Below are 22,631 nucleotides of genomic sequence, written 5' to 3'. Positions count from 1 at the left end.
GGCCAGATGCTGAAAATGATATTTAACAGTAATGGTTATTTCAGTCTTGTGGCATTTAATTATTTTCAGAGAGTTTAATTTCCAGATAATTCTCCCCAGAATCTTATAGGGAAGATTCCCAACCTTCATTATAGTTGGTACATTTTTAGATTTTTCTAAAACCTCTGTTTTGCCATTGGTTTCAATTTCCTTTTTCACCAAACTTCTGGCTACAGTGTGGATTGGAAAGGGCTGCTTTCTATGAGCAAGTGTATCTCCTTCAGGCAAATCCCATCTGACCTGATCTGACCACAGCTGCTGCAGTAGTCCTGATATCAGCATCACAGTAAGAGACCAGCATTAATTAGCCCCAAAGAATCCAGGGATTTTACCATGGCATGGTCAGAACAACCAAATAGGTTTATGCATGGAAGTGAGAGGTATGTAAAGTGCCATGCCGGTACTTGGCACTCAATAAATTGTGGTTCCCTTGGCCTTCCCCTTAGTTCCTACAAAGCAAAAACCCTCAGGTAACTGTATGGCTTTGAAGTTAAAAAGGATTTTAGAGACCAGTCCAACAGTTCTTAAGTCTTGGCTAGGCTTGGTGGTGGGGTCAGTTAACTGCCTAACATTGTATTAACTGCCTAACATTGTATACAAATTTGTGTGCATGCATCTGTGCAATTTTCAAAGACAAAGCTTTATAGCTTCCAACACATTCTCAAAAGATCTGAGACCCGAACAGGTGGAGTTCAGCTTTCTCATTTTACAGGTGAGGAAAATGAGGCTCAGAGAGGGGATATGACTTACTTAAGATCACATTACAAGCTTGATGGTATAGTAAGAAAAGCACTCATAACCAGTGATTTTCAAATTGTGATCTGCAGAATTCTGAGATGCTTCAGTAATTTTTATTTTAATTATTTTAATATTTATTTGTTATTTCTCTTCCCTTCCACTCTGCCCCCCCCCCCCAGTTGTCTGCTCTCTGTGTCCATTCGATGCATGTTCTTCTGTGTCTGCTTGCATTCTTGTTAGCGGCACCCGGAATCTGTCTCTTTTTTTGTCGCGTCATCTTGCTGTGTCAGTTCTCCATGTGTGCGGCGCCATTCCTGGGCAGGCTGCACTTTATTTTTTTGCACTGGGTGGCTCTCCTTATGGGGTGCACTCCTTGCGCTCGGGGCTCCCCTACGTGGGGGACACCCCTGTGTGGCACGGCACTCCTTGTGCACATCAGCACTGCGCGTGGTCCAGCTCATTACATGGGTCAGGAGGCCCAGGGTTTGAAACTTGGACCTCCCATGTGGTAGGCAGATCCGTTGGGCCAAATCAGTTTCCCTTCAGTAATTTTTAAAGCATTAATAAAATGCACAATTAGAAACAAAATGGGCCAATTAATTGAGTGCAAAATTTGGTTTAAGACTACAAAGTTATTTCACACATGATTAATATTTTTTCATAATACAGTCTCATTGTTCTCATTGATTAACTTTATATTAAGTAAATGTTAAACATTTGGACTTAAGAACTTATATTTGTAAAAGACATCTTTAATCTTTTACCAGTGTAGTTTCCTTTAAAAAAGAAAGCTGCTTTTTGGCCTGCTGCTAAAAAGCTTGAAAACACTGAAAATAGCAAGGGTATTGGGTTCACTATTTACCAGCTGAGTGACCTAGCAAAACCTGTTGTTAGGTTCGCAAGAGATTACATATATATATATATATATTTAGATTTAATTATTTCTCACCCCCCCACACACCCCTTGTTGTTTGCACTTGTGTCTGTTCATCTTCCTTGTTTCTTTTTAGGAGGCATGGGGAGCCAAACCCAGGACCTCCTATGTAGGCAGGAGGTGCCTAATTGCTTGAACCACCTTTGCTCCCTGCTTTGTTCTCTCATTGCTTTTCCTCCCCACATCTCGTTGTGTCATCTTGTCGCATCAGCTCGTTATGCCTGTCCATCATATCAGCTTGCTGTCTTCTTTTAGGAGGCACCAGAACCTCTGCTCCCCACTTTGTTGTCTCTCATTATGTTTCCTCTTCTTGTATGTCTTGTGTCAGCTTGCAGTGCCTGCCCACCATGCCAGCCTGCTGTCTTCTTTACGAGGCACCAGGATCTAAACCAGTGACCTCCTATTTGGTAGCCTGAGCCACATCTGCTTCCTGAGATATTTTAGAGAGCTATATAAGCTCAAAGAAATATGGAACACTGGTTTCCTCCTGCCCAGGCCAATATGTTATAATAGTTATGGTTATAAACAATGTATTCCCCTCATTTGTACTGAATTTTGGCCTAGATCTGATTGTTCAAAATTAAAGTTTAACTTTTAAGACTTGCTTGAGCATGAATACAGTTTCACTAATCAAATGAACTTTGACAATGTTTAAAAGTTGTGACCTACTTGAGAATTATGTGATGGTAGTGTGTACTGGGGCAGGTAGGACAGGCAGTGTACACACAAAAATTGTACATACAGACACCTTAGGAATCTTTGACATCAGATAGATTTGGGTTTGAGTCCCAGCTCTGCTCCTTACCAACCAGGTGACACTGGACAAGTTTTAACCTTTGAAACTTGGTGTTCTCCATCAGTAAAATGGGGTTAATGAAAGTATGTATTTCATCAAGCTGTTTTAAGGATAAAATGATAGCATGTATGTACAAATGTTTGAGCATAGGGCAGAGGGTATGACTGTGATCAGCTGAGTGACAGCAAAAAATGGGTTACTATCCGGTTTGGAGGAAGGCAGAAGGAAGTGAAAGCTCCAGGGGAGTGTGTGGATCTCAAACTCCCCAGGGAAAATGCGTAGAAGGTGCACTGGAGGAAGCCTGGACATGGAAGATGCAGTTGGGCTATTCCAGCCTCTCCCTTTCCTCTGGCCACATGAAGGTGCCAAGGCAGCCAGACCAGGACTGGGAGATTTCATGTGCTACTTCCAAAAAGTGAAACTCCAACATGTTAAATGCAGGCAGGAACAGACTCTCACCCAAAGAAAATCAGTAAAAGTACACTTTATTATGTATATTGTTGGAAAGGGAGGCCTCCTGGAAAAAACTCTTGCACTAACACTCATCCTAGAGCTCTTTCTGTATTTCCTTCCTTCCAAGCAATTTCTTCCCACTCTTTTGGGCTATGAATTCACAAGGCAAAAAAGCAAAGGTTCGTTGGAAGTTGGAGATAGAGAAACTCAAGGAACCAAAAATCATTGTTATTTTAAGTCTGAGAGGAGATTTTCAACCAGGATTTGAGGTTATTTCTTGATTCTCAGTGGTCAAAGTTGAAGCATCTCCCAAAACAAAAAAAGCCATCATTTTAAAATTCAAAATATCAATGCAACTTGAGTTCTAGGTCAAAATGCTCCATATGCTTCTAATAAACTCCACTAGGAACCTGGATACATGGAGAGTGTGGTTCAAGGTTTTCTAAAATAAGCTTGGGGGAGGGTTTTAGGAGAGGGGACAATTATAGGCTGGATTGGCAGAGAGTGATCCAGCTAAAGACAGTGTGAAGGGAGGCTCTGGGTAAGGAAGCCACTATGCTTACACTTCTCTAGGTAAACTCAGAGCCTCGAAGAGGAAGTATTTCAAATGTCACCAAACAGTCCCCAGACCAGTAGGAAAGAATGCCAGGTTGCTCAAATTCACAGGTATTTGCAAAATGGAAGGTGCTTGCTCATATTACAGACTTAAGAAACTAATCCAAAGGTTGACCACTTCCTCTTTCAGCATCATCATATATTATATGACTAGGCAAACAGGGATTTGAAAAAACCTATAATCTGTATAGATAGCCTAAGTCTGACAGCATCTGCCCAAGCTAATTGGACATTATATGTCCAATATATTGTGAATTTCTTATATTTAATGAGTCAGATTGACAGCCAAGGTTTTTCAGTGTTCAATAGTTACTAGCATGCAGACAGTAAAAGATAATAGTTTTCTGAAGATAAAAAAGCATATTAATCCTCAAGCTATTCAAAATGGGTATACAAACAGTTGTTTATAGAAATTAGAGAAAACTTTATTAAAAAATCAAAACTATTTAAAACCTAATATGTGAAAATAGGCAAAAGTGAGAAAAAGCACTTTTGGGACAAGTATTTAGTTGGTTTGAAAGAACACAGAAAAGAATCACTCATAAAGGAGGCTCAAAAAAGTTAAAAAAAAACCCCACACACGTTATATAAAAATGGACCTACATAACAGATTTAAAAGTCTTTGAAGGGATGGGGTAATCTTTTTCATTAGTTTTGACCACTTCCTCTAGCACTGATAGGCACAGGCAAAAAATGCCTGCTCTCAAGTGAGGAATTATTTTGAAACTCGGAAAGTAAAGAGGCTAAGAAAATTTCCTTTAGTTAAGGTTCTCTGGAAGTAAGGCACATATGGCCCAGAGAAGCTGGTTGTAGCACAAGGAGCTCACTTTCTGCAAAGCATTTATCCAGCCAGGGGTATCGGTGGTAGTTATAGGCAATGTTCCTGCCTTTGCCTGACTGCAGATACAGGGAACAGAATGGCTCAATGAAAGCCCATAGAAGAGGGATTTAGCCTACCACATCCATAAAAATATGAACTTTGAAATATTTTAAAGGGTAGGAGACTATTCTATATAAACCACCAGTCTATTGCTCTTAGTATTTACAAGCTAACAATTCTTTCATCTGTTTTTATGATCATCACTATACACTCTAAGAACATCAAACTCAACATAAGGAAAAGGAAAATGTAGAATAGTCACATAGTCACGTTTCCCTGTCCTACTCTCTCCTTATGAGTTAAAGGCTAATTTGGTCCCCCACTTCTTCTTGGAAGGGGAGAGCTCATTTCTCTGCCTTGGCCTATGTGGCTCAGCGTTTTGCCCCTATGATGCCCTGCAACATATCTATGGGCAGAGGGAAGACAATTGTTGAGTTTTTCTCAGCAGCAATGGTGGTCAGTGTCTGAAGGTACCGGAGCTGAAGGGCCGCAGGGGATTCAGTGATGACTATGGATGCTTCTTTCAGAGCCCTGGATGCATTCATTTCTCCTTCAGCTGCAATGACCTATGCAACATGGGAAAGGAGAGGTAAAATTGAAGAAAAGAGCATGGTATAGTACACCAATCTTCAAACTGGGTTCCCTCAAACTTTGTATACCTCAGGTGGTACACAACACTTTCAAGGAGTATGCCAAAGTAGTTTTTAAAAAAACTATTTTTTTTATCCCCCCCTCCCCCCCCCCACACACTGTCTACGCTTGCTGTCTGCTCTCTCTGTCCATTTGCTGTGTGTTCTTCTATGTCTGCTTGTCTTCTCTTCTCGTCTTCTCTTTAGGAGGCATTGGGAACTGATCCTGAGACCTCCGACATGGGAGAGAGGCACCCAATTGCCAGAGCCACCTTAGATCTCTGCTTTGATGTGTCTCTCATTGTCTTTCCTCTGTGTCTCTTTTTTTGTGTCATCTTGTTGCATCAGCTCGTTGCACAGGTTAGCTCTCTGTGTGGGTCAGCTCTCTGCGCTGGCCAGCTTTCCTTCACCAGGAGGTCCTGGGAACCAACCCTGGGACCCCCCATATGGTAGACGGGAGCCCAATCACTTGAGCCACATCTGCTTCCCCCCAGAGTAGTTTTTAAGAAACCCATTTCCAGGTGCTAATTTCTAAATGTACATTCTCCTAAAACTGATTTGCCTGAGGTCAAGACATCCTGCTTTACTCTTGCCCTTCCCCTACTTTCCAGGGTACCAAAGGGACAATTCAAAATAGTTGAGAAAGTGACTAACTCTAATGACTAGATACAAATCCTTTTGCAAGTCATGTTTAATTCTTTGATTTCAAAGAAAGGAAAAAGTATTTAGTCAAACTGAAAGCTAACAGATCGTTAAAAATATGTTTTAATAAAAGATGGAGGTATGATTTTTCAGCATATAAATTCAGTGTGCTAAGAACTAGATGGCATAACTTTAACCAAAACTTCCATTTCCATCTTCTTACTTATGTAAACAAAGTTTCTTAGTCTTTATGTCTATAAAAATGAAAAATATGAATAGGATTGGATGCTGAATTGTCTCATTCTAGCAATAAATAGTAGCCATCCAAAAATACATGAGTTATTGCCTCATTCAACTAAAGAAACATTTCTAGTAAAAATTTATTTCTTATTTAGAAGTAATTCTGAAACATTTAGACTTTGTAGTTACAGGAAGTAAAAAAAAATGAATTTATGTGCTAAATTCATTCCAGTTGATTAAACAAACAAAATAACTTATAACAAGATTTATGATATTATCTTAGGAAAATAGTCCATGGGAGGGGTGGAAAGGAAATATATGTTCAAGGAAAAAAAGAAACAATGAAAATTTTCTGACCATTAAAAAGAGCTTATTCACATGGTTTAAAATTGATGATTAAATCATTGTTATTTAGATTTCACTGGATATGTTTAAAAGAACATCAATAGTTTTATTTTAAAATGTTGATATTTGCAACATGCCAGGAATTACATACTTTGCAAGTACATAAATTGTCAATTTAAGATGTGTGATGAGATACGTTTTTTTTCCAAATTCTTTTAGGGGTTTCAATGGGCAAAAACTTTGAAGATCACTGGATGGTGGAGAGAGCAGGGGCTTTGGAGTTTTTGGTCTTGAGCTCAAATCCCAAATCTAACATTTACTAGCTGTGTGCTCAGAGAGGTTTTTTAAAAAAAATATCTCTGAGCTTCAGTGTCTTATTCTTAAAATGGGATAATACTTACCTAATTGGATCGTTGTGAGGAGGATAGAAAAGGTATATTAAATGTCATATGTGTAAGTGGAGGCTAATATAGAGGAATGGCAAATACAAGACAAGATCTGATACATGGACCCAGCAATGCCTTAATGGATAAAAGATACAGAAGCTACTTTGATTTTACAATCTTAGGAGAAGAAAAGGTATAAAGTTACCATAACCAGATTGCCCTCACATGGATCTCAAAATATTAATGGTTTCTAATACTCCTGCAAACATCAGAGTTAGAAGCAATGGTCTTATGACCAATGAAATTTCATTCACTTTGCAAACTTTGGGACCTTCTAGGTATTAAGTCTGTTGTAGGTGCTAGGACTAGAGAGTGGAATCCTTAGTCTGAAGGAGCCCCTAGTCAAGTAGGGGAGCCAAACATGGAAACAAATAATTTCATTCTGGTGTGATAACTAAATGTCAGAGATTTGTATACAGTACAATGCTAACACAAAGTAGAAAGCAATTTTTTCGCAGAGGGAATAGTGGGGAGATAATTTAAGTTCGATATTAAAGGATAAAAAGTTTGCTATTTGGACAAAAATGAGGAATATTTCAGACAGAACACATGAAAAGGTACTGAGGTATAAAAAGCTGGTGTATTCCAGAAAACTGTAGGGTTCAATACTGCATATGGAAGAGGAGAAAGGTGGAGGATGAACAGGGGCTAGGGTCTGAAGGGCTGCAAAGCCAGGGTGTTTGGTCTCCACTCTACAGGCAGGGAAGCCACTGGTAAGTCATCTCCTCAGACCTAGCTTGAGAAAACACTCTGATAAGATATCTGAGGATAGATTCCAAGAGAAGAGATTGAGAGCAGATAGCAGAAAGGGTTCAGGGCCATTGGTAAGAGTCACTGGTGGCAGAGATGGAGGAGGAAATGGATTTGGGAGATATTCTGGAGGAAGAATCAACAGAATTTGGAGGAGAGGGGAACAGAGGCTGAGTTCCAGGTTTCTAGGTTTGGGTCACGTGGGTAGTGAACTGAGATAAAGGATAAAGATATGGCACTTCCTGAGGGATTACAAACCTTAATTTATCAAGGAAAACCACCAAGGTCTGCAAGAAGGGGAAAGGGCCAGAGATGTGCAAAGACAACTATGGAACTGTACTCCAAGACAAGCTCGGCAGAGAATGCACTTAAAAACCCTGCCACAAGAACAGCAGGCTCTGATTTTCACCCCCATGTCATCTCAGATGTCCGATTAGGCACTATTTTTGTCTGGACATGGACCAATTGCAAAGATATCTCATTTCCCACTACTAATCAATACACGATCTCTCAGCTGGAAAGCTGCTTTGAATGAGCTGCCAAAGATGTGAAAACACCACCACTGGCTTTGTCTAATATAGGCCGAGTATGCCCTGTTGATAGGATATTAGAGAGCAGAGCAAGCTACTTATGGGCATATAGGGCTATTGCCAAGTCAATCAATACCATTTATATTTACAAACCACCATTTTAAAATCTGGCATTTTCATGTATGTGAGATTGGTACTGCTTCTCCTTTTTGGCAGATAATGTGGGCTGATTGCAAAAGGTGATCTTTGCATTTTCATGTCCCACCCTCTCAATTTAATAGAATACTGGACTTACACATATGAGTCTCAAAGCACGTGCCAGGCATTTTTCTGACAGTTATGAAAAAGAAATAAGGGAGAATGCGAGCACAAAAGACATTACATTTCAAGCCGCTAAGAGTTTTTTTGAGAGTTGTTTTAATAGATACTACCAGATAGTTTTCCCAAGTGGTTATATCAATTTATACCTCCACCAGGAGAATATGTGTTATAATTCTTCCCTTACTTATACCTGGTTATTCTGTTTGTTTTTGTTTGCTTGTTTAAATTTTAGCCATTCTGGTGGATGTAGAGTGTGGCATCCCTTTGTGATCTGAATTTGCATTTCCCTAATGGCTAATGAACTTGAGTTTTTCTCTGAAATCTTTTAATTTATAGATAGTCCCACCTTATCTTTATTTTCCTTTGCAATTTATCTGCTGAAAACACTATGACCCTGTATTTTCTTTGAGAACTTGAATATAAGCCTTATGTCATTGCAGGATTATGGTATTTTACAGAAGGGGCTGGGCTTCTTGTGAGTCTATGTGTTACTCTAATCCTAAAGACGATCTTGGGCCAGGTCAATGACACTGCTTCTATACTAATTCTACAGCCCTATCAAAGAGGGAGCATGATAATTCAGAATTTTAACAGGCTGCCTTTATCATTTCTTAACGTTATCAAAAAAAATAGGTATTCTCTTTTTAAACCTATTGAGAATGCTTGTGGAAGAGGCTCAGCCCATCCTGGGAAGTCCCAGAGAAGGCAGTGAAGAACAGAAGGGAGTTCTAATTTCCACTGCCACTAATCAACTCTGTGATCTTGAGGAAATCAATTAACTTTTCAGGGCTTCAATTTTTCATCTGAATAGTGGGACAGCAAATAAGTTTCATTTTTAGGGCCAACTCCAAGCAGTTGATGGTTGCTCCCTGGAATGCTGTAGAAGGGTTCTCAAGCCAACTCTACACTCAGTGGAAAACAGTGCTGTAGTTAATTATTGGCATGGGAATAGGAGGGTGGAGTGGCAGCATCTGGGCCAGGTATTTGGCACCTTAGAAAAGTAATCTCCAAGGACCCTTCTGGCTCTGATATTCTATGTAGTTTAAGTATGATAAATTCTATTATTCAGTTTGGTTTGGAATTGGGGCTTTTGGTTAATTACATATTCTAGGTAAAAAATTCCCAATTTTCAAAATAATTATAGTACAGAATATTTCATAACATTATCATAAATATGAATTAGCCCTCTAAATGTGATGGTTTTGAGAGAAGGCACTTGAGGGTTTTGCAGTATCACCAGGTCATCAGCACAAACATCAATTAACACATCAGGAAAACCTAAAAATTCTGATGGTAGTATGTCAAATGAGTTACTATTCTATTTGGTACTAAGAAATTATAGTGAGTAATCTCTGCCTTAAAGGGCATTCTAGCATAACCTAACATTCTGTGATTAGCCAATTATCACCAGTTACTGTCATTTTCTAAGAATGATAATAGCAGTAACAACAACAAATTGGTTTGCTCCTCATGTTGTGGTAGATCTGCAATCTCCATAGATCTTTCCTCCTATGAAAACTTGCCCTCTTTTCCCATCCATTCATAGGTGTGGTGGTTTGGAGCTGCAGGTACTCCAGAAAAAAACAGGTTCTTAAACTTAATCATTCCTCAGGGTGTGAACCTATTCTAAGTAGGACCTTTTGGTGAGGTTACTTCAGTTAAGGTATGGCCCACCTCAATCAGGATGGGTTTTAACCCTATTTCTGGAGTCCTTCGTAAGAGAATGAAATTCAGAAAGAGGGAGAGAAAGCCAGAGAGAGAGCAGCCAGAAGCTTAACATCAACAGAACCTGAAGAGAAGGGAGAGACCAGGAGACCACGGGCCTTGTCATGTGACAAGCTAAGGACCAAGGCTTGCCAGCAGCCAGCCCCAGAACACCAATCTTTGGGGAGAAAGCATTGCCTTGATGACATCTTGATTTGGACTTTCTTTTAGCCTCAAAACCATGAGCTAATAAACTCCCATTGTTTAAGCCAACCCACTGCATGGTATTTGCCAGAGCAGCCAAGGAAGCTAAAACAATAGGTATAGGGGCTGTGGGACCTTATTATTAACTGACTCTCCCCTTTGACCAAAGCTGGACCAAAGAGAAACTCCCCTCTATGAATTTGGAATTGGGCCAGTATGTTTCCTTTAGTGTTCAACTGAGAAGACATGTTAAGCCTGGGAGTGACATTTTCCACCATGAGCTATCTACAGGGAGCTGTGGCCCAGGAAGTGAAAGGACTAGCTCCCTTGAGTCTTGACTGCTCTCTGCTTCCTGGTTCCAGTCCTGGTGCTTGGGTTTGATAAGATAACGCTTGTCCTTATGCATTATCATCTCAATAGATTCTCTCAGCACCTACCACAGGAATCATATCACCAGTGTAGGGTTAAGGCATAAGCAGGGATGACGATGAAAAAGAGGGAAAAAGAGCAAGTGTCAAAGAAAGAGAAGTAAAAAGAGGAAAGGGGAAAGAAAGGAAGAGGAAGAGGGAAGAGGAAGAAAGAAGAGCCAGAGAAAAAAGAGAGGATGAAAGAGCAGATAAAAATAAGTAAGGAATGTATGGTAGCAAAATGATATTACCCATTTGCTCTTAAGTTGGAACAGTTCTAGATGTATATGCATCAAACTGTTAAGAAGAGTGGTGCCTCTGAGGGATAGGATCTGAGGTGATGGGGCTTCATATTTACTTTTACCTTTACTAAATACTTCCAAATTATTTCAATTTTTTACAACGAGCATGTTTTACTTTTTTTGTAAAAAAAGAAAACTCAGTAAGTAAAAGTAAAGAAATGATTACCTTGGCTCGGGCCTCTCGGGATGCTTCTGCTTCTGCAGCCATAGCCCTCTGAAGCTGTACAGGTAGTTTCACGTCCTTAATTTCCACACGCTCCACCTTTATTCCCCAGTCATCGGTAGCATCATCCAGAGTACTCTGGGAGAGAGAAGGTAGGCTAAAATTGCTCAGCCTGAGCCCAGATGCTACGACAGCTATGTTCATTGGGATTATGGAGCAGATAAGGGGTTGGGGTTGTTGCAGAGATATTACTTAGCCTATGGTGGAAGAAATGCTCAAGTATGGGCTGGGAGACTGGGCTGGTGATCCTTATTCTATTAGTAACAAGTTAAAGCAGTAGTTGGCAAAATTTTTCTAAAAGGACCAGGTGGTAATGGTATATTTGTGGTCTCTGTTGTAACTATTCAACTCTACTGTTGTAGACTTGTAGTTTGAAAGCAGCCACAGATATACATAAATGAATGGGTGTGGCTGTATTCTTTATTTACAAAAACAGATGGCTGGTGAATGGGTCATAGTTTGCCAACCTGTGATCTAATATGATGCTGTGTAAGCCATATTATGTCTTTCTGCTTCAACTTCCTCCCTTTAGAATAGCAAGAATGAAACCAAGCTATCTATTTCATAAGGCTATTGTGGGAATCAAATAAGATCATAGATTTTTACTCACAATGAAGACTAAACAAGAGTAGAAATACTTGAGTTCATATTTATTGCACTTTGTCTTTTTTGATCAAGCTAGATTTAACTCAACATCTGTTACTCAGGCAAGACTGGAAAGCTGAGAGTCACAAGGGAATTTATAGGTCTCATACACAAAATAAAGCTTCAATAATACCTGCACAACTTTATGTAACAGCCTCTGAACTATCACATTAAAGAAAAAAGTTAATACTAATGCTGGGAAAAAAATACACTCAGGAGGGAATTTTTAAAAAATAAATACATGTATCTGAAGGATATTAATCCATGAGCTGTTAAGAGTGAAAATGTCCCCTTCCATCAAGTTTTGGAAAACCTTTCTTCATAAAGAAAAGACCAGAGATTCCTCAACTTGAATTAATAAAAGGTTCTCAAACAGCCATTAACTCTTTGCTTCATTTTTCTACTTCTGGTGAGCAACAGTAGTGGTGTGCTCCTTACCTGCATGTTGTGTGCAATTTCTTCTCTGTCAGAGAGGATCTGAGAAAGGTTCTTGGTGCCCAGAACATTCCTCAGAGTAGTCTGAGCCAAAAGACGAGTTGCTGAGTCAGCATTGGTGATATTTGCCACAGCCAGGGTTGCATTCTGCACACGGTAATAGACTACGCCATCCACACTAATTGTCACTGAGTCCTTGGTGAGGATCTACAGGATGAAGGAAGCATCTGTCAACCAACTGTTTCTTTAAGATAACTATAAGGAATGTTATTTCATAGAGCATCTTAAAACACTGACTTTGTTTAATAAAGTATCAGAAAGTTAGTTATATCTTTAAAATTCTAATATATTCACTGATACATCAATTCATTCAGTCATTCAACAAATATTAGGTAAGGCCAGTTTGTAGCAGACACTGAACTAGGTCCCAGGGATAAAGTTATGAAAACATTTTGTTCCTACTTTTAAGGAGCTTGAAGAGTTACGGGAGGTTTTAAAGGACAGGGTGTGGATAGTTGTGGGTGGCAGAGGTGATACCTGAACAGAGGCATGAAGGAAATAAAAATTTTCTGAATGTAGAGCGTGGAGCAGAAGAATATTTCAGCAGAGAAAAGACTGCCAAAAGACAGAGAAATATGGAAGAGTCCAAGTTTGATGAACTGTAAGTATTACAGTAATAGTGGAATGAAAAGTGCATGGGGAATGTTTTTATAGGGTGAGATGAGGGTAAAAAAATATTTATAGCATGCTACATAAAAATGTTTAACATGACATAATTTTGTCTTGAATACAAAAGTTATCTTCTTAACCTCTCTGGGATTTAATTTCCTCATGTGTGAAATGGAGATTAATAGTAGTGTATAACTCACAAGACTGTTGTGAGAATTAATGAGTTAATATATTTAAGTGCTTATGATAAGTGCTGAGTAAGGGTTTATTATTTCTTCACCTTGAATAACGGTGTTAACTTTATCAAGCAAAAACACAGATTTTGTTAAGTGTAATAAGTTAATTCAGACAATAAAAAAGAAACTATTTTCCTTTATTTCCAATATATCTTCTAAACTTAGGCCACAGTGATCTTTTAGTACATCATTCCCAATTATAGTAATCTGTAGTTAAAATGTGTCATTAGCTTCTTACCATCTTCAGGTTTGGCACACAAGTTCTTTGACACCGGGCCCTGCAATATCTCTCTGGCCTCATTTCTCCCACTTCCTCATGAATGCACTGTACACCAGATCATTTGTAGGTCTGTGCATGTACCAGGCTTCATGACTCCAGGTCTTTTACATTAGAATCCTTTTGGCCTGGAAGTCCTCTCCTCTCTCTCTACCCAACATCAGACTTGCACATTCTCACTCATCATTCAAGACACAGCTCAAGTGTCTCTTTCTCTGTGCAACTTTCCTGACACACTTGGCAGAATTAAGCACTCTTCCCTTTGCATATCCACTGTGCCTTCCTGTAGTGACATTAATTAGTTACATACTGACTTCTCTACTAGACTATGAATTTTTTCAGGACAGGGACAGTGTCTGTTTTTATAACCGGCAGAGGGCTTGACACATAGGAGGTGGTCAAGAAACGAGAGAAGAATTGCACTGAAACATTATCCTAGGAATGAATATACTGGCAGGTGAAGAGCACTGGAATAGGAGTCTGGAGACCTAACTGTAGTTCCAGCCCTGCCTGTCCCTCTCCAACTTTTGTACTGTTTGATGTAGAGTTTCATCATTTGTGAGATAGGGCTAAAAAATACTTGCCCAGTTCTACCCAAATTTTTGTGAAGATCAAATAAGAAAATGTTTGTGAAAGTATAAAGAGCTATTTAAATGGAAAGCAATAAAAACAACTTTCCATTGTTCAGCCCTGCCAGGCCCCAAAGTAGCAATCCTTCTTTTTTTAAAAAAATAATCTAAAAATACTTCTAACTTGGGAGATAAGTGGGAGAATTGTAAGTAAGTGTATAGTACATGGCCATCTTGTGTGAAAATTAATCATTTCCCACGACTTGATGGGAAAATGTGTATGTCTTAAACACAAGCTTGCCACTGTGACTTTGCACAGCCAGAGCTTTCAAAAGCTCAGCCTCTCGGCCTACTGTTTATCACAGGCAGAAGTGTTTATCTCTCTTCACAGTAGGCTCACAAGGGATAGGAAAAAGGACAGTTTGCCAAATTCCAAACTGCTCGGCATTTAACAGCTTGCCAGGAGAGGCAAGAGCAGCTGGAAGGCTGAAGCTGAAAGCAACCCTAACAGATGCCTGCAATGTTTATAGAGGAAAGTGCTAGAAGACTTCCCAGCTAACCCAAGAGGGGCTCCTTCTGAGAGTTTGATCTTCCCTGAAAGTTGGGAAAACATGCAGAAAATAGAGCAATGTTCTTAGTCTTGTTCTTCTGCTGTGGATAAAAATAATTTCTGGTTTCACTAAGTATGTGTGGAATATAAACTCTGACCTCACCAATAACTTGGATCAGTACCAGGACCAGCAAAGAAGTTCCTGAGCTGGTTTCTGCATTTTGCGACAAGAGAAAGCAACATGATCAGGCTCCAAAACGCTGCTAAGGACCTTGGCCTCTGGCCAGGAAACACTGACATTACTCATTGGTCCCTCCCTTCATCATGTTTTTTAGGTTTTCTGTCTGCAATGGTTTTTTTGCCTCCTAAAATGTGGGAACGGGTGGTCATTACTTTGACAAAGTCATTATGGGAGCTAATCTAGAGTTTAGCATGAAGCTGTGGGAAAAGTAGTAAGAGATATCCTGAAAAGCTAGATTTTAGTCCTGGCTCTACATTGTAGTCTGGAAGAATTCCTTTTTCTCATTATAATAATATACTTTCCAGAGATTCTGTTATGAGTTTCAACAGTGATAATATCTGTTTTGAAGCAGTCTGAAAAAGCACAAAATAATTCCTCACAGAAAACATTAAGAGTATATGCTTTATCTAAAATACTGGGAGAACAGTTTTTTAATTCTTTGGTTTCTAACCATTTTATCTAGAATAAAATCAAGAACCTTAAGAAGAAAGAATATTATACCAAATAGGATTTTCTATCAGAAATGCAAAGGGGAGAAACGGGGTAGGAAAAATGATGATGTCGAAAAGTGATGATGCAAACATTACACTTTATGCTTTGTAATAATAATAGTAATAATTGCAAGCACTTACTATTTTTCAGGCACTATTCTAAACATTTTATAAATAATACCTCATTCAATCCTCAAAACAATCCTATTACTAGATGAGAAAACTGAGGCATAGAGAAGTTAGAGAACTTGCTCAAGGTTACACAGCTAGAAAACGGTGAAGGCGTCAGGCTCCAAAGCCTGTGTTCTAACAGCTCTGCTACGCTGCCTCTTAGAATAAAGCTCTTTCACACATGATATCTCAGTTACTCATAGCAAAAGACAACCTTACCTCCTGAGGAGGAATATCAAATGAAATAGTTCTCATGTCCACTTTGATGAAGTTGTCAGTGCATGGCAGAATAAAAAACAAACCTACAACATATGAAGATCACAGAGAGACACCAGCATCAAATCAGTCCACATCACCATTCAATTCTAATATAATCAACCAAATCATCCAAAAGTCATCAGTTCATCTCCTGAATGGCACTACCATGAGCAAGAAGCCAGAAATGTTATTCTTGACTCTTTTTGCTCATTTCCCACATCTAACTATTACGACACCAAGGCCTGTGGATTTTATTTCATTTCCTTATTAACTCTCCACTCTTACTGTAACTCATAAATTTTTACTTGGACCAATGGAATGACTTGCTAAGCCATCATTCTATTTCTTTTAGTTTCTCTCCTACAGTCCATTTTCTAAGCTGCAGACAAAACATTCTTCCCTAAAATACAAACCCCTGAACAAGTCACACAAGGTCCTAGATGATCTGCCCCAGCTTACCCCGTCAGCCACTTCCCCTCCTCTCAGACCCTGCACTGTATTTGGACTGAACTACTTGTAGTTCCTTAAACCTTTTCTACTTTACTTTGTACACGTTGCTCTTTCTGCCAGAAATCCTCCTCTCTTAACACCTTCTCATGCCTCAAAACTCAGCCAAGATGTCACCTCCAAGAAAGCTTTGTCTCATCCCACTAGTTGAGGTTAGTCTTTTGTTCCTGTAGCTCTCTGTGATTATTTAATAATACTATTATCACATGGGACTGTAACTTGGTCTCCCACCACTAAATGGTAACTTCCTTGAGAGCAGGGATTGTGTTTTAGTATCATGTGGATTTCCAGGGCCTGGAACACAGTAGGAGTTTAGTCAAAGTTTGTCAAATGAACGACTGAAAGCCTTTCTTCGGCAACGATTCTTCTGCTCAGATATTTATTGCTATAGCTATTCATGGCCTAAAATAATCTTATGTCCTCAAAAGGGAAAGGGAAGGGAAGGGAGTGGGAGGGAGTGGAGGAAAAGCAGACTAAAGACTGGCTAGCGTGCCTGCTATTGTTATATACCCTTCACTACACATACTCTTTCCCAAGTCAGCAGAGACCCTCAAAAGGGAAACGACATCAATAACAGGAAGAATTTTAGTCTCTAGACAAACAATCCAGAATTCTAGTACTGACCAGGTCCTTTGGCTCCTCCTTGTAAAATGCGACCCAATCTAAAGATGATGGCTCTTTCATATTCTTTGATGATCTAGAATTAAAAAAAAAAAAAAAAAGTTTAATATGTACAAATATTTACATGTCTAACTTCTTAAATACACATTTCTGTTCTAAACAGGATACATGTCTGTTTTTTACCCCAATAATCCAGATGCCTATAAATAACATGTCCAATGCCGAATTACTCCCTCTATAAGCATGATATTTATTTACTGTTTTTCTTTACTGATTTAATTAAATTAATTTAAGATTTATTTTATTTATTTTTCTCCCCTTCCCCCCTGTTGTCTGCTCTCTGTGCCCATTCGCTGTGTGTTCTTTTTGTGTCCGCTTACATTCTTATCACGCAGCACTGAGAAACTGTCACTTTTTTGTTGTTGTTGTGTCATCTTGCTGTGTCAGCTCTCCACGTGTGTGGCACCACTCCTAGGCGGGCTATGCTTTTTACGCAAGGGGCGGCTCTCCTTGCAGGGTGCACTCCTTGCACATGGGGCACACCCCTCTGTGATATGGCACTCCTTGTGTGCAGCAACACTGCGCGTGGGTCAGCTCACCACACGGGTCAGGAGGCTCTGGGTTTGAACCCTGGACCTCCCATATGGTAGGCGGATGTTCTATCAGTTGAGCCACAACCACTTCCTTCTTTACTGGTTTTATTTTTTTTTAAAGATTTATTTATTTCTCTCCCCTTCCCCGCCCCACCCACCCCCAATTATCTGCTCTCTGTGTCCATTCACTGTGTGTTCTTCTGTGAATACGTGTATTCCAGGCAGCGGCACCTGGAATCTGCATCTCGTTTCTGTTGCGTCATCTTGCTGCATCAGCTCTCCATGTGTGCAGCACCACTCCTGGGCAGGCTATGCTCTTCTTGCGCTGGGCAGCTCTCCTCATGGGGCACACTCCCCGCACGTGGGGCATCCCATGTGGGGGACACCCCTGCGTGGCACGGCACTCCTTGCACACATCAGCGCTGCGTGTGGGCCAGCTCACCACACAGGTCAGGAGGCCCTGGGTCTGAACTGTGGACCTCCCATGTGTCAGGTGGACGCCCCATTCATTTGGGCCAAATCCGCTTCCCTCTTTACTGATTTTAAATGCAACAGATATTTCATTGCATAAAACTGGAAAATATGGAAAAGTATACAGAAACAGGGCATAATCTCACTCCTTAGCTCTTAACATTATTATTCAATTACTAATGCATTGTAGAATTCAGAAAAAACAAAGTACTTGTAGTTTCTCTTGATTCCTTCAATTATAACAACAAATTTATTTGAAAATGCTTGAAGAATATTTATCTTTTTAGCAATATGTAAATGACAGCCATTTATCAAAGTATTAAAACTTCATAGAAAAAATAACCAGCATTGTGGGGCACTGACTATGTGCCAGGCATTGTGGTAAGTTAAACATATTCATTCACTTAATCTTCACAATAACCCTGTGAAGTAGAGACTGCTATTTCCTTCCATTTTACAGGTGAGAAAACATGTCAAGGATCACACAATAAATGGAGCCAGCAATCAAACTTTGACATTCTGATTCCAGAAAACTTGTTCTCAAAGGACCATCTCACAAAGATTCCTATCCTAGAATACTTTAGATGGTGATCCTTACTTTAACCCATGGAGAATGATCATGTAGGTAGATGTGAATGAAATGTTCTTTACCTTTATGCACATCCATATCGATATGGGGAAAGTTATAACCGTGAATAAGAATGAGACAGCCACCAAAATCCATCCACAAGGTCCAAGGCCTGTATTGGGGCTATCTACTGGAAAAAAAAAAAAAAATATATATATATATATATATATATATAGCTGTTATCATTGTCATTACCATATCAACATCTTCGTCCTTTCCATGAACACCTATGTGTTAGGCATTATGTTATTAGCTACTTTACACTCATTTTCACAACTAATCTTAATAATAATCCTGAAGTGTAGGAATACTATTTTGCCTAACCTACTTAATGTGGTAACACAAGTATTTTTCCATGTTACTCATTACTTTATCTAGCAAATATTTATAAAGCACCAAATATTCATATGCCTTGTACTTTGCACTGAAATGATAAAAATGAATAAAATCCAACCCCAGCTCCCAAGAAGGTTAAAGTTCAGTGGGAAAGATATACAAACAAATAATTATAATACTAAGTGGTAGGTGCAGACACAGAGTATCTGTTCAGAATATCTGAAGAACACAGAATAGGGGTAACTTGCATGGTTGGGATGGAAGTGAGATTGGAGTGGGGTGGGTGGGTGGTGATAGTGGTTGTCAGAGGGGCTTCTTGAAGGATGTAATGGTTAATTAAGTAAACATGAAAGAAAAGGAAGGGAAAGGAAGGAAAAGGACATTGTAAGCCAAGGGTACCGCATAAGCAAAGGTAAAAACATACTTTATGTATTCAGGTATGATACATAAGTATAAAATCTTTTAGAGGTACTTTTAAAAAAATGACATTTGTAAAATATTTCACTGGCTATATGTACCATAATTTATTATACATCTCCTGATTATGTTGTTTCTGATTTTTTTTACTATTATGAACAATGCTGTAATGAACATCTTAGTACAGTTCTCCTCCGGCATTTCTAAGTATATCCCTTTCCTATAATATGAAATAGCCTTCATATGATTACAAAGGTAATACATGCCCATGGCAAAAATTTCAGAAAAATATAAAAAGGAGGGAAATATTACTTTTCATCCACAGATAAGTATTTTGTTATATTCTTCTAAACTTTTCCCATGTAATTACATAGAACACATATTTTTAAAAGGTGGGGTTGTGGAGACAAAGCTCAGTGGTTGAGCGCCTGCTTCCCATGTACAATGAGTGGGGTTCAATCCCAGGTACCTCCTAAACAAAAACAAAACAAAACAAAAAAAAGCACCTCAGCAGAGTTGCAATACCTACTCTCCAGTTCAATGGGTTTACCCAGGTCAGTTACTAAGGAAGTGAGGATGGTCAACCATCATACCAAGGAATTGGGAAAGTTTACAACTGCAAGCAGGAGAATCCCATCCATTATGTGCGATCTAAGCCCCCTTTCAATTTGGAAGTGAAGTGGGCATCACTACCCCAGAATCCTCAGGATGGAGGAATAAAACATGGATTAGAGTGGACTTACTGGTATTCTACTATAGAATTACTATTAACTCTAGCAATGGAAGAAATTACATCATTGATGTGGAGACAGTGGCCATGGGAGTTGCTGAGAGCAGCGAGAGGGAAGAAGAGTGTGATATGGGGGCATTTTCGGGACTTGGAGTTGTCCTGAATGATATTGCAGCAACAGATGGAGGACATTATATATCCTACCATAACCCACTGAATGAAATGGATATGTAAATTATAATCCATGCAACGTAGCAGTGCTCTAAAAGGTATTCATCAAATGCAATGAATGTACCACACTAATGAAAGAAGTTGTTGATGAGGGAGGAATGGGGGGTGTGGGGAATGGGGTATATGGGAACCTCTTATATTTTTTTGTGTAACATTTTGTGTGATCTATGTATCTTTTTAAAAAAAGATAGTAAAAAAATTTTTTTTCACACACACAAAAAACAAAAAACCCAAAAGAGGAACTGAACTATGCATAAAATTTTGTGATCTGTTTTTCTCCCTTCTAGCTACTGCTCTTTCACGTCTTTTGGTCTTTGTTGCTATGCATTTGTGCTTTTTCATTTTAGTTTTACTTTTTTTAGTTGTACTTGCTGAAAGATTAGAGTCAAATAGTTTCACAAGATTCATTACAAAAAAATGAGGTCTGCTTACTTTTTCCAATTTCCCTCTCCTTAAAGGCAACTGCTCTTTTGGTTGATTTTGGTATTTACCTCCATGTTTCTAAATAATATGCTTGTTTTATTGTATCTTGATTTTTCAGTTTTGGGCATTATCTATTGGCTTTCCACTACAGAAAAAGATTTAGTTCTCTTTCCTCCCCCTACCCCACCATATGCATAAACCTATCATTTCTAATATAATTATATCATAATTTTTGTTAGATCAATATTAAGTTTTATATTATCATGAATAAATGCTATCCAAAGCTAAGCCGTGTAGTCAACTATCATTAGTTTTCTTTTCCTGTACAACTTTTTGTTTTCTTGAGTTAATATCTTTTCCCTTTGCTTAAATTTCAATGTACTTCACTGATTCAACTTCACACTCTTCATCAATTGTCTAAATGGCCTCTCAAAAGGATCAGGTGTTCTATCAATTTCATCTTGCTAAAGAAGTTTCTCTCAGAACCTTTTAATCTACTCCTATATGAACCTGATCTCTCTTCTGGCACATACAGCTATTATTCTGTGATTGCCTTTCACTATCATCCTGGGGAAATCACTTCACTTCCTGTGTTATATTTCCTATTTTCTGAATCCAGTTTCTTCCTCCTTTTTGGTTTATTTTTCCTTTCTCCAGAGGACAAAAGGACTGAGTAGAGACACTATCATTTTTCTTATCAAATATGGAAGACTTCTGCTGTATTTTCAGAAGCTGTTTTATTAACAGCACGGAGTCTGGCAAGAGGGGAAGAAGTATACCAGGCATGTGTTACTGCTCAGAAGAAAGGACAAAGATGGCAGTGAGAAAGGACTTTGAATATATAGAAGGCGAAGAAATAAAACATTCAGCAGGGAACCCAGGAGGAAATAGAGACACATGTTAGCATCCAGGTCCAGCAGTCTAAAAAACACAGGATGAAAAACCAGAAACACAGCGAGAACCTCGGTTATATTTGACTTCGTGTTTTATAGTATGAGATAAATGTCCCCATGCATACCTCAATAAAATCCTATCTAAATTAATCCTAGAGGTTTCTAAGTTGTAGGTTTTGCGGTACAGACATACTCACTGAAAGAGTATTCAAACCAGGGCCACAGTGGTACTTGGGGAGAAGGCTCTACAGGTCTTGCCACTATCACAACTGATAATAACAAGATGTTCTGGTGTGTGGATTACTTTCAAAAGATAGCACCTAAACTGGGAAAGCATGGTAAGAGTTCTGAGAAAGAAATATGATATTCTTATAGAAGAAGCCCTCTTAGTTCCAGCTGTACTTACTTACAGAAAAGACAGTCTCAAGGTTTCCTTCCAGGCTTAGGTCTAGGTTTCCAGAGTGAAGGGGATTCCAAAGAAGACAAAGATTGGCCACAAATACTTACCTGACAGCATTTGGTACTTGATGAAATATTTTCCAATCTCCCATATGCCAGGCAAAGTACACTACTCTGTGTTCTGAACATACTAAACTAAATGTGCTAAGATCAGGGATGTTCCTTATTCATTATCTAATACTTTTTTTGTTCATTTGTCTCCCTTATTAGACTGTAATTTCCTTGAGAATAGGACGTATCTGGGTTGAATTTCATTTCTTCTATTTCTTAGTTTTATGATCTTTGAACCATAGTTTCCTCATCTATAAAATAAAGATAATTAGACTGGCCTTGCAGGATTGAGATAGTGCTCAATAGATAATAGATGATAGTTTTCTGTAATCCTTTTATTTTATGCAACAGTAATCTCAAATGTTCAAATCTTCATGATAAAAAATGAGAAAATAGGTAGCATTTATACCTTTTGATAAAAGTCTTTTAAACTCCTTAATTTGCCCATCTTTTCATGTCTCCCTCCGGCTAGAGTAAGCCAAGACATTCAAAGGTCTTCAAAGAGTTCATTTATGAGATATACATGAGTCC

General features: G+C 38.9%; 1 protein-coding gene across 2 annotated transcripts in view; it reads right to left on the bottom strand.

The window, feature by feature from the left end:
* Window positions 1-2,975: 2,975 nt before the first annotated feature.
* The window catches only part of STOM (stomatin), a 32,633-nt gene continuing 12,977 nt past the window's right edge, over window positions 2,976-22,631 (bottom strand). The window contains exons 2-7 of one of the 2 annotated variants that reach the window (XM_023586114.3): window positions 18,584-18,690; window positions 16,872-16,944; window positions 15,702-15,784; window positions 12,282-12,485; window positions 11,142-11,276; window positions 2,976-5,021 (exon numbers count right to left, since the gene is read on the bottom strand). In XM_023586114.3, coding sequence (XP_023441882.1) covers window positions 4,827-5,021; window positions 11,142-11,276; window positions 12,282-12,485; window positions 15,702-15,784; window positions 16,872-16,944; window positions 18,584-18,690 — 797 coding nt within the window. In that variant the 3' untranslated portion in view covers window positions 2,976-4,826. The remainder of the gene's footprint in view (window positions 5,022-11,141; window positions 11,277-12,281; window positions 12,486-15,701; window positions 15,785-16,871; window positions 16,945-18,583; window positions 18,691-22,631) is intronic. The other variant, XM_004483572.5, reaches the window with a different exon arrangement.

The sequence above is a fragment of the Dasypus novemcinctus genome, chromosome 8, assembly GCF_030445035.2.
Source record: "Dasypus novemcinctus isolate mDasNov1 chromosome 8, mDasNov1.1.hap2, whole genome shotgun sequence".
Lineage (NCBI taxonomy): Eukaryota > Metazoa > Chordata > Mammalia > Cingulata > Dasypodidae > Dasypus > Dasypus novemcinctus.
The sequence above is the reverse complement of the archived record's forward strand: the minus strand, read 5'-3'. Positions and strand labels throughout refer to the sequence as shown.